The sequence below is a fragment of the Hydractinia symbiolongicarpus genome, chromosome 5 (assembly GCF_029227915.1).
Source record: "Hydractinia symbiolongicarpus strain clone_291-10 chromosome 5, HSymV2.1, whole genome shotgun sequence".
Taxonomy (NCBI): Eukaryota; Metazoa; Cnidaria; class Hydrozoa; order Anthoathecata; family Hydractiniidae; genus Hydractinia; species Hydractinia symbiolongicarpus.
The window spans coordinates 20012629-20025090 of NC_079879.1; the positions used below are offsets into that span (position 1 = coordinate 20012629).

General features: G+C 37.3%; 1 protein-coding gene across 1 annotated transcript; it reads left to right on the forward strand.

Moving 5' to 3' along the window:
- Window positions 1–5085: 5085 nt before the first annotated feature.
- Window positions 5086–12460, forward strand: LOC130645219 (sialate O-acetylesterase-like). Its single transcript, XM_057451133.1, has 7 exons — window positions 5086–5461; window positions 7249–7430; window positions 7712–7856; window positions 8427–8598; window positions 9819–10050; window positions 10751–11140; window positions 11654–12460. Exons 1-7 carry the CDS (start codon window positions 5101–5103, stop codon window positions 11897–11899), a joined length of 1728 nt encoding a protein of 575 aa, XP_057307116.1. The 5' UTR covers window positions 5086–5100; the 3' UTR covers window positions 11900–12460.
- The last annotated feature ends 2 nt before the right edge of the window (window positions 12461–12462 follow it).

Here is a 12462-nt window from a genome sequence, read left to right on the forward strand (position 1 = left end):
ATGTTTTCGATCGGATGCGTAAAAAGATAATCGAGCAGATTGAAAACCCTGCTCTACCTGCCAGCGGATTCACAATCGAAAGGATCCTACATATGCATGTGGACTTTCACAAACTAAAATTAACTAGAGGTAGTTCTTACTTGCCGCTGCCCGAGAACTTCAGTGGTAAGCGATCTGTGATTAACCCACATAACGAGGATGAAGAATGCTTCAAATGGGCCGTTATCGCTGCTCTCAATCATGATAAGATCGATAATCACCCTGAACGGATCTCAATCCTTAAGAAGCATGATAAGTATAATTGGGATGGTCTAACTTTCCCAATGGCGCTAAACAAGATAGATCTCTTCGAGAGGAGGAACCCCGATGTCGCTGTGCATGTTTTGACAAAGGATGAGAGAGAAGGTATCTACATGTGTCGCAAGTCGAAGCATCTTGATCGTAAGGAGACGGTTGTTTTGTTTTTACTGTGTGAGGGGGATAAGAGACATTATATCGCTGTTAAGAACTTGAGCGGTGTACTGAGCAAGGTTAACTCGAAGGATGGACATAGAGAGCATTATTGCTTGAATTGTCTCTCTGGTTTTCCAAGCGAACAGAAAAGGGATGAGCACTTTGAGTATTGCAAGAATAACGATGCCGCTAAGATTCAACTCCCTAAGGAGGGTAGCACCTTAACCTTCACTGATGGTAAGTTTCAGCTCAAAGCCCCATTCATCATGTATGCCGATTTCGAAGCTTTTACAAAAGAGTTGCCCGAGGATGAGAGAAAATGCGGATCATCCACCGAGAAAGTTGGTAAACATGTTCCCACCGGATTCTGTTGTTATAGTAAATATGCTCATGGTGAAGTGCCGGACCCTCTGAATCTTTACCGCGGTGAGGACTGTGTTCCGCGCTTTGTAGATCATGTAGTTTCTGAGGCGAAAAGGTTATATAACATGTTTCCTCAGAAAGCAATGGATCCACTGACGGAGGAGGAGCGTGACGGTTTCGATAGAGCCGAGGTGTGCCACATTTGCATGAAGGAATTTGATGACAAGGATGACATCAAGGTTAGGGATCACTGCCATTTCACCGGTAAGTTTCGTGGGGCTGCCCATCAGAAATGTAATCTGCGTTACAAGGTTCCTAATTATATTCCGGTTGTCTTCCACAATCTGAGTGGCTACGATGCGCATTTATTCATTAAGGAGCTTGCTAGGAAGTACGGAGAAGATGGTATGGGTGTAATCGCGGAGAATAAGGAGAAATATATCTCTTTCTCTACGGATGTTAAGGTTGGTGAATACATTGACAAAAATGGTGAGACCAAAGACAAAAAGATACAACTGAGATTCATAGACTCATTTAGATTTATGTCAAGCAGCCTAAGCTCCCTGGCTGACAACCTATCAGATGATCAATGCAAAAACCTTCGAAAATTCTTCAATGGTGACGAATTCAACATAATGAGAAGGAGGGGTGTATACCCATATGAGTATGTTAACTCATTCGATAGGTTTAATGAAACTGAGCTCCCGTCAAAGGATGATTTCTACAGCAAGCTGAACATGAATGGTATCAGCGATGCCGATTATGCGCATGCCCAGAAGGTGTGGAAGGACATGAAAGTTGAAAATATGGGCGTTTATCATGATATCTATCTCAAGACGGATGTTCTGCTTCTGAGTGATGTGTTTGAGACATTCAGAGAAACATGCTTGAGAAACTACGATCTAGACCCGGCTCACTTTTACACTGCTCCAGGATTAGCCTGGAGGGCGTGTTTGAAAAAGACCAAGGTTAGTCTAGATTTATTGTCGGATATGGAGATGGTCATGTTCATTGAGAGTGGTATTAGGGGTGGATTGTGTCAGGCCGTCCACCGCTACGCCAAGGCCAACAATAAGTATATGGGGGACGAGTACAACACATCGGATGGGAATTGCATGGATTTATTTTAGCAGCAGCAGGAAATTGCTAAAACCGTGCCTTTTGTAAAAAGAAAATTGATTGAATTGAGGTACTGGTTGATGAAACATGTACCTAGGGTCATCAAGGTGAAAACTAGTAAAGCTTACAGAGCCGTGAAGGATAAGATCATGGGTTTGTATGAAAAGGTATGTTGGGGACCGTCTGTACCGAAAGAGGAAAAACAATATACCACCAAAGCCAACACATCTGAGAGTAAGGAGATGAATAGCTATCTCCAGTACCTAGATGCAAATAATTTGTACGGCTGGGCCATGATTCAGAAGATGCCGACCGGGGGGTTTGAGTGGGTTGATGACGTGGTTTCCGATTTTACACCCGAACTGATTTCACAATTAGCTGTGGAAAACGGTGAAAAGGGGTACATCCTTGAGGTTGATGTTAGCTATCCACGGGAGCTTCATGATTCTCATAACGACCTTCCTTTCATGCCCGAGAGGAAGATCATTAATGGCGTCGAGAAGCCGACACCGTGTCTTTCAGACAAGAAGAAATATATCACTCATATCCGTGCGCTTGATCAAGCGTTGAAGCATGGTCTTGTTCTTGAGAAGGTTCATAGGGTCTTGAGATTTGATCAGAGTGCGTGGTTGAAGTCGTACATAGATTTCAACACTGATTTGCGTACCAAATCAACTAATGACTTCGAAAAGGACTTTTTCAAGCTGATGAATAATTCGGTCTTTGGGAAGACAATGGAGAATCAGCGAAGGCAGAAGGATATACGTTTGGCCACCAACCAAAAGAATTATGAGAAAATGGTGATGAAGCCCAACTTCAAGGGTAGCACGTGGTTCTCGGAAACACTGATGGGCATAGAGATGTCCAAGATCAAGATCAAACTAAACAAGCCAATCTACCTGGGGCTGGCAATTCTCGACTTGTCCAAGATGGTTATGTATGAGTTCCACTATGATTACATGAGACCAAAATATTGTGTGGATGTAAAGCTTTGCTACATGGATACAGATTCATTCGTCTACCACATAAAAACCGACGACTTTTACAAAGATATCGCCGACGATGTAGCTTTGAGATTTGACACGTCAGGGTACGATAAGAAAGATGGTAGACCCCTACCATTAGGTTTGAATAAAAAGATCATTGGGCTGATGAAGGACGAGTTAGGTGGTAAGGTAATGACCGAATTTATCGCTCTTAGGGCTAAGAATTATGCTTACAAACAGCTATGTGGTAGGGAGGATAAGAGGTGCAAGGGGGTCAAGAAATGTGTGGTGAGGAAGACAATAGGTTTCGATGACTATAGGAGATGCTTGTTGGAGGGTGAAAATGTTTACAGGGAACAGATGACCTTTCGATCGATTAAGCATGATGTTCATACCATAAAAACAAACAAACTAGCGCTCAATGCAGATGATGATAAGCGCATAATTATGGAGGATGGCATTACCACACTGGCTAGAGGACATTATAGACACACATAACACTATAATTTATAGGACACGACAGATGAGGGTGGGTAGGGACCCATGGGACGGGGATGGGGGCCCAGGGGACGCGGCGGGGGTTGGGGGTTGGGGTGGGGGACACGGCTGGGGAGGGGGGTTTTGGACAGATATCGTTGATTTAATGGATCATGCCCGCTTATTTAACGTAAAGTGGTAAAGTGCACATGGATTTTATCGACTCTTCTATCGTTGATTTGACGTGGATGATCCATGATTTGACGTGGAGTGGTAAAGTGCTAACGGGGTCTGTCCTAACATTGGGGTTTTCCTATCTCTGCATTTTCTATCTTGTATTCCTAAAATCTTTTTGTCTGTCAGGATGCGCGCGCATGTAGAGAACTTTACAAGCATTCGCAATACACGACAGCAGTACCAACTAGATATTGACTCTGTATATGAAAATCCAAAAGTCAAACATTGCCATATTTTTTAAGAAATTCAACGAACATAAGCTTGCACGGACGTTAGGAAACCGCCCATCAATCGTTTCGGATTTCAGTTCCTTTCATAATATATTTTCTTGCACACTGGATGAATACGCATGTTATAAACTACGACTAATATCTCAAATTTTGTTTTCTAACTAACAAGACTTATACAGAACGTAATATATACACATGTGTGTCTCGCTCATTCAGTTTTCGACAATGCACCACTGAAGAATACAATTTTAACATCCAACAAAAATCCTTTTATGACCGAAGAATTGAGAAAAGAGATAGTAAAAAAATCTCGACTGAAAAATATTTACCACAAACCTTAAAATCGCCCAAAAAATAACTTTTAAAACGCATGCCAAAAATTCATGAAGAATCCGGAAGTTTTACGCCTGATTAGTCGAGAATGTCACTAGAAACAGCTCGGATGAATTTGTAGACTGGTTTAACAAAATTGGTTATAAAACGGTATTAATAACGGTAAGTTTTTTAAAATATATATGTAATTGGTTTGTGTCAAAACAAAGTGACTTATTTCTTTTTTGACGAAATGTTTTCACTACGCGAAGTTTACATACACGCCTTTTTAAACAAGGTTTTGCATGAAACATAATGTTCGAATCGCTCAATAAAAAATTATTTACATTTCATGCAACAAATGCAAATAAAAATAAAATTTAAGTTAGATTGAATCAGCTGTGATAAAATTTAAATGTTGCGGCAAAATAAGGAATTTTTTATAGTATAATCAACCCTCCTACAACATGCTTTTTTGTTAGAGCGACGATATATTCCACGGCGATGCTATCATCTGCGTTTGAGAACACATAGTTTTTATAAAAAATAAAGATTTTAAGGACCACGCCTTAAAATGACTTTTGGAAAATAAAAAAACTGGTTCAAATACCAAATATATTATTGAAAAATAAAAATTAGAAAAGAAACGAAAATCGGTCTGTGTTTCATTGAGTTTTTCAAGATAGGATAAGATTTCCATATCAATTTCACCTGGTAGAGCGCGCGAAAATTAAACAAATAAGCAATATTTGAGTGTGAAAAACATAGAAACTTAATCAAAATTGAGCCTAAAGTTAAAGATACAGTAACCCTTTTAATACAAGATTAAATTCAAAATTTCAATAGAACGGCGTTTATTTTGTTTTATGTGAAAAGAATGGTACAGAAGTTGGTCATATCTTGTTCAGCTGAACAAAAAAATCATGTTTTTACAAGCTGTGTCAATTTGTTCAAATAAAAAGCATTCCTGTGACTTCTATTTATATACACAACAAATTCGTTTGTTAAATGCGAAATCATATGCAATATTAAAAACAAAATATCGAATGCAAAACAGTTTTACTTTAGATATGCACAGTGTGTTATTTCGCCTTGCAGTTATTCTGTTCATTGTAATTGGTTACATCAATTGTGTATCACTTTTCCGATTCGCTAACCATTATGAGAATCACATGGTCTTACAAAGAGAACCAAATCAAGCATTGCTGTGGGGATACGGTGAGACTGGCAGTTTAGTTGTCTTGACAGTGGCTGGAAGAACATATGCAGCCAGGGTGGGGTCAGGTAAGTTGCATTGTCTATTAAGAAACATAAGCAGACCTTACTGCATATTTAAGGCTGCAAGATAGATAATTTACAGTTGTGAAACAGAGTTGAGACGTTAAAGGCAGGAGAAGAGAGAGAGGGGAGGGGGGAGTCATGATTTAACTCTTTATCCTAAGTTCTGTCTAATAATATTATGAATGTTTTGTCCTGAATTTATTATCCCATTTCCCTTCGGATTTTTTTAAAAAAGTTTTCCATCCTTCTTTTTCACAACCCCTCACCTTCGCCTATTTCATATTATTCATTACAGATGCGTAACAAATGTAACTCTATTAAAACATCCAGTCTGTTAGCTTTTGTCTGTAACCAAAATGAAACTGTATATCAGAATGTAAGTTTTTTGAAGATGAGAATCAAGAATAATGTCGCATTGTAAGTACTGCAAACTTTTCCTTAAAATGTCTGTCTTTGACTTTTTCTAGAGTTTACCAATTAATTTTCAATACACTCACCATCCATTCCCTTTTACTCGTGCTTTTTCCACTCCTAGTTTATTCGGTGGTCTATGTACCAAAGTCCACGGGTATTTGCCTGTCGCAGCTACCATTTTTGGCTCACAGACAGACTAAATCAATGTTTTAATATCTAATTCCTATAAGTTTCTAACACTGGCCTCCTTTTCAAAGAGAGGCAAATTTATATAAAACTAAATAAAAACCAGTCATACATTTTATTCGGCAATATATCATAAATAAACAAAACAAAACAAATGCAAGAAGTTATATATATTATACATCAAAAGGTACGCTGTAAAACTTCCAGATACTTAAACTATACAGTGAGAATTAATGAATCCACACCTTTCGCGGTTAGAAACGTGCGCGTCTTCAGCGTTTCCCGCGTCTCCCGCGTTTCCAGCATTTTTCGGTCATTTTCGCAAAAGTTTATGCCTTTGGAAAAATTGAGAATCAGGAAAAACGCAAGAGTTTTGTTATTCGAAGTGATGGGTATTTATCAAGACACGAAAGTTTTTTTAACCACAAAAAATCAAAGAACAGGAAAATCTTAAAATTAGTGATTGATTTTTTCTTTAATAACATTCGGTGTATTCGTTCTTATTTGGTGTAACGAACATTTCTCGGATATCCGGATTTCTTGAAACAACTTTATGCAGACATTTGATTACTAATAATAATAATAAAAAAGAGAGAATAGCTGCTATTTTTGCGGAAGATTTTCCCTTGCTAATGAAGTAATTTTTGATTTTCGCGAATGTATTTGTGGCAAAATTTAGCGATTTTTGACCTCGCGAAAGTTTCCGCCCGCAAGATTTTCTGCCCCTAAAGTAGACCAAAACACTTTTAATCACACAAGCCATATTTGTATTCCTTTTTGTTTGCGAAAAGTCAGATAACATAAAAAATATAAGGAGCCTTTAATACTTACTGTGGTTGTGCGTCCTTTAATTAAACAATAACGCCATGCATCAGCTTGGGTGCTTGTCAAATTTTAATCGTTTATTTAAGTGGGCGTTATTAAAATCTATTTTAGTCGGCACTTTGTTACTCATTACTTACACTAACAAACATAGCAAGTCCATATAAAAAGTTTTAGTCAGAAACAATTTTAATTCTGTTTTTAATCCGAATTTCGTCTATCCGTACTCTTTCATTTTCAATTTGACAACCTTAGTTCCCAGAAGATACTTAACAGTCTCATTGGTCCGAACAGGCAGATAGCATTTAAATTAGAACCCGACCGAGGTGAAACGGAATGCATATATGTTTTTGCCTACTTAAATTCAGGAAATGCGAACAAGAATATTTGGATAATAAAGTTACTGCCTGAAAAGCCTGGTGGGCCATTTGATCTAAACGCATGGTCGAAAGTGAACGGCGAAAGAGTTAATATTACTTTGAATGATGTTATGTTTGGTGATGTATGGTTTTGCAGTGGTCAAAGCAACATGGGCTTCACTGTTTCTATGGTAACACAATTTATCCCCTGTATATTTCAATCTTTGTGAAAACGAATGTCTGCTTACCTTTCCGCCGTCAGATTCCATATGACAAGTTGAGCGATGAAAAAATTAATGAAGTCATCTAAAAAAAGAAAATTTTGCTGATTCAAAGTTTGAAATTTTGGAGAGAACAAGACATATGGAATGGTTTCCAGTCAGTTTTATCCTAGAGCTTTTTTGTCTCTTTCTTAATGGAACTAGGTAAAGTTTCTGACTATAAGGTGTTTTTAAGTTTTCATTTTCTTTAGGCTGATGATAGTGCTTTAGAAATTGCTGAAGCAGATAACTATCCTCAAGTAAGAATATTGACGGTTGGAAAATATGCGTCTAAACAACCGGTTGACGAGATAAGTAAGGACAAAATTCATCAACACTGGTCAGTAGCATCTTCTGGTAAGTCTATGATCTTGTTACTTGACATACAAATGCCTCGCCCCCGTCCCGCCCTCTTTTCTACAAAGTGAGGTTGAAACCAGGCATAAGCTCCTATATTTATAAACCAATTACCAATCGTTTTCTATTTCTACTGGCGCAGTCATTCCCCCATTTTTCTTTTTTCTCTTGCACCACAAGATAGCAGTTTTACAATTCGACAAGATTTTTAAGTGTGATCTACTAACACCCCAAATGTATAAATGTTAAAAGAACTTTGTCGATATGCTGTTAAAGGGTTTCGCTGATATACGGGACAAACAGATCTTCTCTATAATAATATCCGCATCCTGCTATGCGTGTATGCGCACAAGCAGAAAGTCCTGCGGCGGACACACCAAAAACCAAAGTTCGATTTATTTTTAACCACATTGTTCAGCTTATTTCTGCTGAATTTACAGACAGGCGTTTATGTGGATTTTTTCACAGGTTAACCACTGGTTTTGTTACCTACACAAATGTAGCTTATGATTATTGTTTTTATCCATTTTTTATTTATTTACTTATTCGTTATTTTTTTAAATCTATTAGCAACAGTAGGTGGTGGTGCTTGGAATTATTTTTCTGCTGTCTGTTGGATGTACGGTAGAAGACTTCACGACTTGCTCAATGTACCGATTGGTCTGATCTCTTCAGCGTATGGTGGCTCAGCCATAGAAGCTTGGTCAAGTCCCAATGCTCTTTCAAAATGCAGTATTTCTACGTAAGCATGTTATTGAAAGCGCTGTTTTACACTTTAGCGTTGTGTATTGCCGCAAGTCTTACTCCTTATTGCTATTAGTTTTTCCTGCATATAGACCAGGCCACGAATACCTCCTTTGTGTTCATGTATACTTTTATTTTAGTGGACAGTACTTATCAAAAAATTATATTTGGCACTCTTTAATTCTCTTGCGTACTTCTTTTATGAGAACCTTGTGGGGGAAAAATATTTGTCCGATTTACAGAGAGGTGTCCATTCTAGATACCAATACTAGTAATTGGTGGAAAGTGTAATAAAAGAAAAAAAATACTGAGTGAATCTCCATTGTAATTACTGCTTAAAAAGGTCCAAAGAGGGTCATAAAAAATTGGTCTAAACAAAAATCACATTAAAACCAAATTTTTTTTACCGAATTTCAGCTTTTATGGAGGTTTTCATGATCAACAACCTTGCTCCCAGTGCCTTTCGTTTCTCATCGGCACTGCGCTTTAGGTCTGACGAAAATGTCCGTCTCGCCGTCTGATATGCAAAAAAGACAACAGGTCTTGGAGTCGAGGTTGGGGTCTTAATTATTTTTTAAGCATGTTTATACAGAAGATAAAGTTATCTGACAGAATTAGGAATAATGTAAAACTCAATTTGGTACAGTTTAAGAATAGCTAGGCTTTATTCTCTTGGGTGCTTACAATATAGCTACAATCGTCAAAAAATATGGCTCTCACCCCCCTCTATGGCATTTAATGTTAAAAAGTGCCCATAGGGTCTGAGCAGGCGGTGTGAATGATAACACATGTTCAAGCCAACCTCTTAGCACAATGACTGTAAACGAGAAGGGATGTACTCTCTGTAGAATATATAGATATGTTCTTTCGCTGACTTCGCTAAACATTTTGGTCCTTGGTTTTTGGTCTTTGATTATAGCTAAAACAAGCTATGCGATGGGACACTCCTAATCAGAGTAGAATTATCTCGTTCACTGTGTAGTATTTGTCATAATATATGTGTATGTAGCTGTGTCTGTAGTATTTGTGTAGGTAGCTAGCTAGCTAGCCAGCTACCTACCTACCTAGTAGAAAATACGTCAATAAAATTTTTCTATGCTAGCTTGTAGCTAATTTTATGCAAGTTAAATTGTTAGTTTTTTATTCTACTCTTTACCAACCTTAATCCCAAGGTAAGAATGAAACGTGTGCGAGTTCTAAAACACTCGATATGTTTAGACCAATAGATGACAATGATGCTTCACAATTATCATGGTTCTGGAATGGGATGTTGCATCCATTTCTACGAATGACGATATATGGAGTCATCTGGTACCAAGGTGAATCAAACTCGCAAAAAGTTCGTAATTATAAATGCGAATTTCCTGAGATGATAAAAGACTGGAGACTTAGATGGCATCAAGCTTCGAATGGGACAACTAGTTTAAATTTTCCCTTTGGCTTTGTACAGGTATTTTGTACGCCCTGATGTTACAAATATTTAACAACCTCAATCCCAGGACCAGTTGTCTCTTTTTGTACATCTGACGGCGAGACCTGTCAATTAACACAACGCCGGTGAGAGACAAAAAGCCCTGGAAAGGAGGGCGGTAAGGGTTTTAATTGGAACTGTTACACCAATGTCTTTTTTAAACATGAGAATGGCTTAGTAATTTCATCCTAGCATACAACCATGAAAAATTTGCTGCTATTGTGAAGCTAAACTGAGAGGAAAAAACGAAATTGAAGCCATCGATGTTTAAAAACGATAAGAAATAGTTTTGTTGTTGCAAATAAGAATATAAAAACCTGATAGTTTTTATCCCTGGGGATTTTTTTTTGCTTAACTGCGATAATTTCTCTAAAACTTATATAAGAACACCTTAAGTGAAAAGAAGGAGGGGATTTTTATGGGTCTTTTTAAAATTTCCATTCGCTATAAAGGGCGCTTATTTTAGGGACTGAGGACTCTTTATTAAGAAAACGCTTAATAGATTGTTTACTTGTAAGTGAAAAAGTCTATTTTTTTATTCTTAGTGTTTTTAGTGAACAAAGGAATGGAATGTCATACAAGTTTTCAATAGTTATTTGATTGCATTTAAAAATAAAAAATGCACGTAATTCTCTCTTTCCATTAACTTTATGTTAATTTTATGTTGATTTTCTTCTAGTTGTCCACTTTGGGTAATGATCTATCTTCTTACAAAAATGCAAATGCTATGGTACACGGCTTTCCAGTCATAAGATGGCAACAAACAGCTGAGTATGGTTACGTACCAAACCCAAAACTTCCCAACACATTCATGGCAGTTGCTTTGGACCTTCCTGATAACAAATCTCCCTTCCTTGGTATTCATCCGCGCCATAAAACAGATGTTGCGTACAGGCTAGTGTTAGGTGCTCAGGCTATCGCTTATGGAAAGGCTGTCGACTGGACTGGGCCAATCATAGATAGGATAGTTTTGAAATACGTTGCAGTGCGAACATTTGATTTCATTGTTTACTACAAAGTCAAATCTGTACCTAAGATGCTTGATATCAGAAGTAAAAAGGGATTTGAGGTACATGTTTTGCATCTTTTTCTATATTTTTATCTTCCTAAACTCGTATAAGCATTGCAAGTTCACTTTTAGAAAAATCTAAAAACTAATTTGCAAGCTTCACTGCAAACGGAAAGTTTTTTCTAAATTACTACCTCGTTTCAAATAAAACTTGAAGACGTCATCCAACATGGCAGAGCAAGAAAAACCTTTTATATCTATGACGCACTAAAAGGGCTAATACAGCTATTATTTATATAATAAATGATAAAAATGGCATTATTTTTAACCTTTACGGAAAAGCTATATAGACAAAAGTAGCTCGACTACATCCTCGCCTCAGGGTTATTGCCTTACGTCAAAGCCACCAGCGCTTACTTGACGGCAAACAAGACTCGATGTCAAAAAGGCAAGGATCCCTGAGGACGAGGTTGACTTGACCATTCCCCTGTCCCTTCCATCACCTTGATTCTTGTCAATACTTCTTTCAAAAGCAAGGATACGGTATAGGTATTGTTTTACTTTTTGTTCCAGGTTGTATTTACAAACAAGTACACAAAGAAGCAAACAAAATGGCTTCCATACAACATTACAAATTCCTCACGTTATACTGTATCATTTCGTGTTTACAAATTTGATGAACTCGAGGTGACAGCTGTTAGATATAACTGGCGTCAACAACCATGTCAATTTAAAAAATGCGCAGTTTATAGTGGCAATTTACCAAGCCCACCTTACATACAATATGCACCGTTTGATACGTATTATAATAGTAAATAGAATTCTGTTATTGAAAAGAATTTTGACAATGTTTCATATCTCAACTCTAGTTTCTAGGTCCTCAAGCAATCCCTGCTGAGAACTTACATAATGTTAGTTGTATTATTAGTTCGTGAAAATTATTTTGTCCGCTAATTAAAAGTCGGCAAAAAGTGACTAAATTTTGGCCAAGTGACTAATATTTTTTGCCGACATATTTTTTTCCGACCTAACTTTGTTTCCAATTTTTTTTTCGACCACCTTTTTACCGTTTTTTCTTCCTTGTTGCTAATCAAATTTTATGCAATTATTCCTTATTAGTGACTAAATTCCAAATTTTAGTCAACAAAAAGTGACTAAATTCAAATATTTAGTCGGCAAAAAAAGACGAAATTTTGTCCAAGTGACTAATATCTTTGCGGACTAATTTTTTTGACGACTTTTTTTTACCGATAAAGTGTGCAGGAAATAAGCTAACCGTTTTTGCTATTTTTAGACTAGCCGTTACGGTTTTCTTTTGATTATTTGAAAGGAGAAGGTGATCTGACCAAAAACATAAGTTATCTTGGAGTAAAAGTAACTCA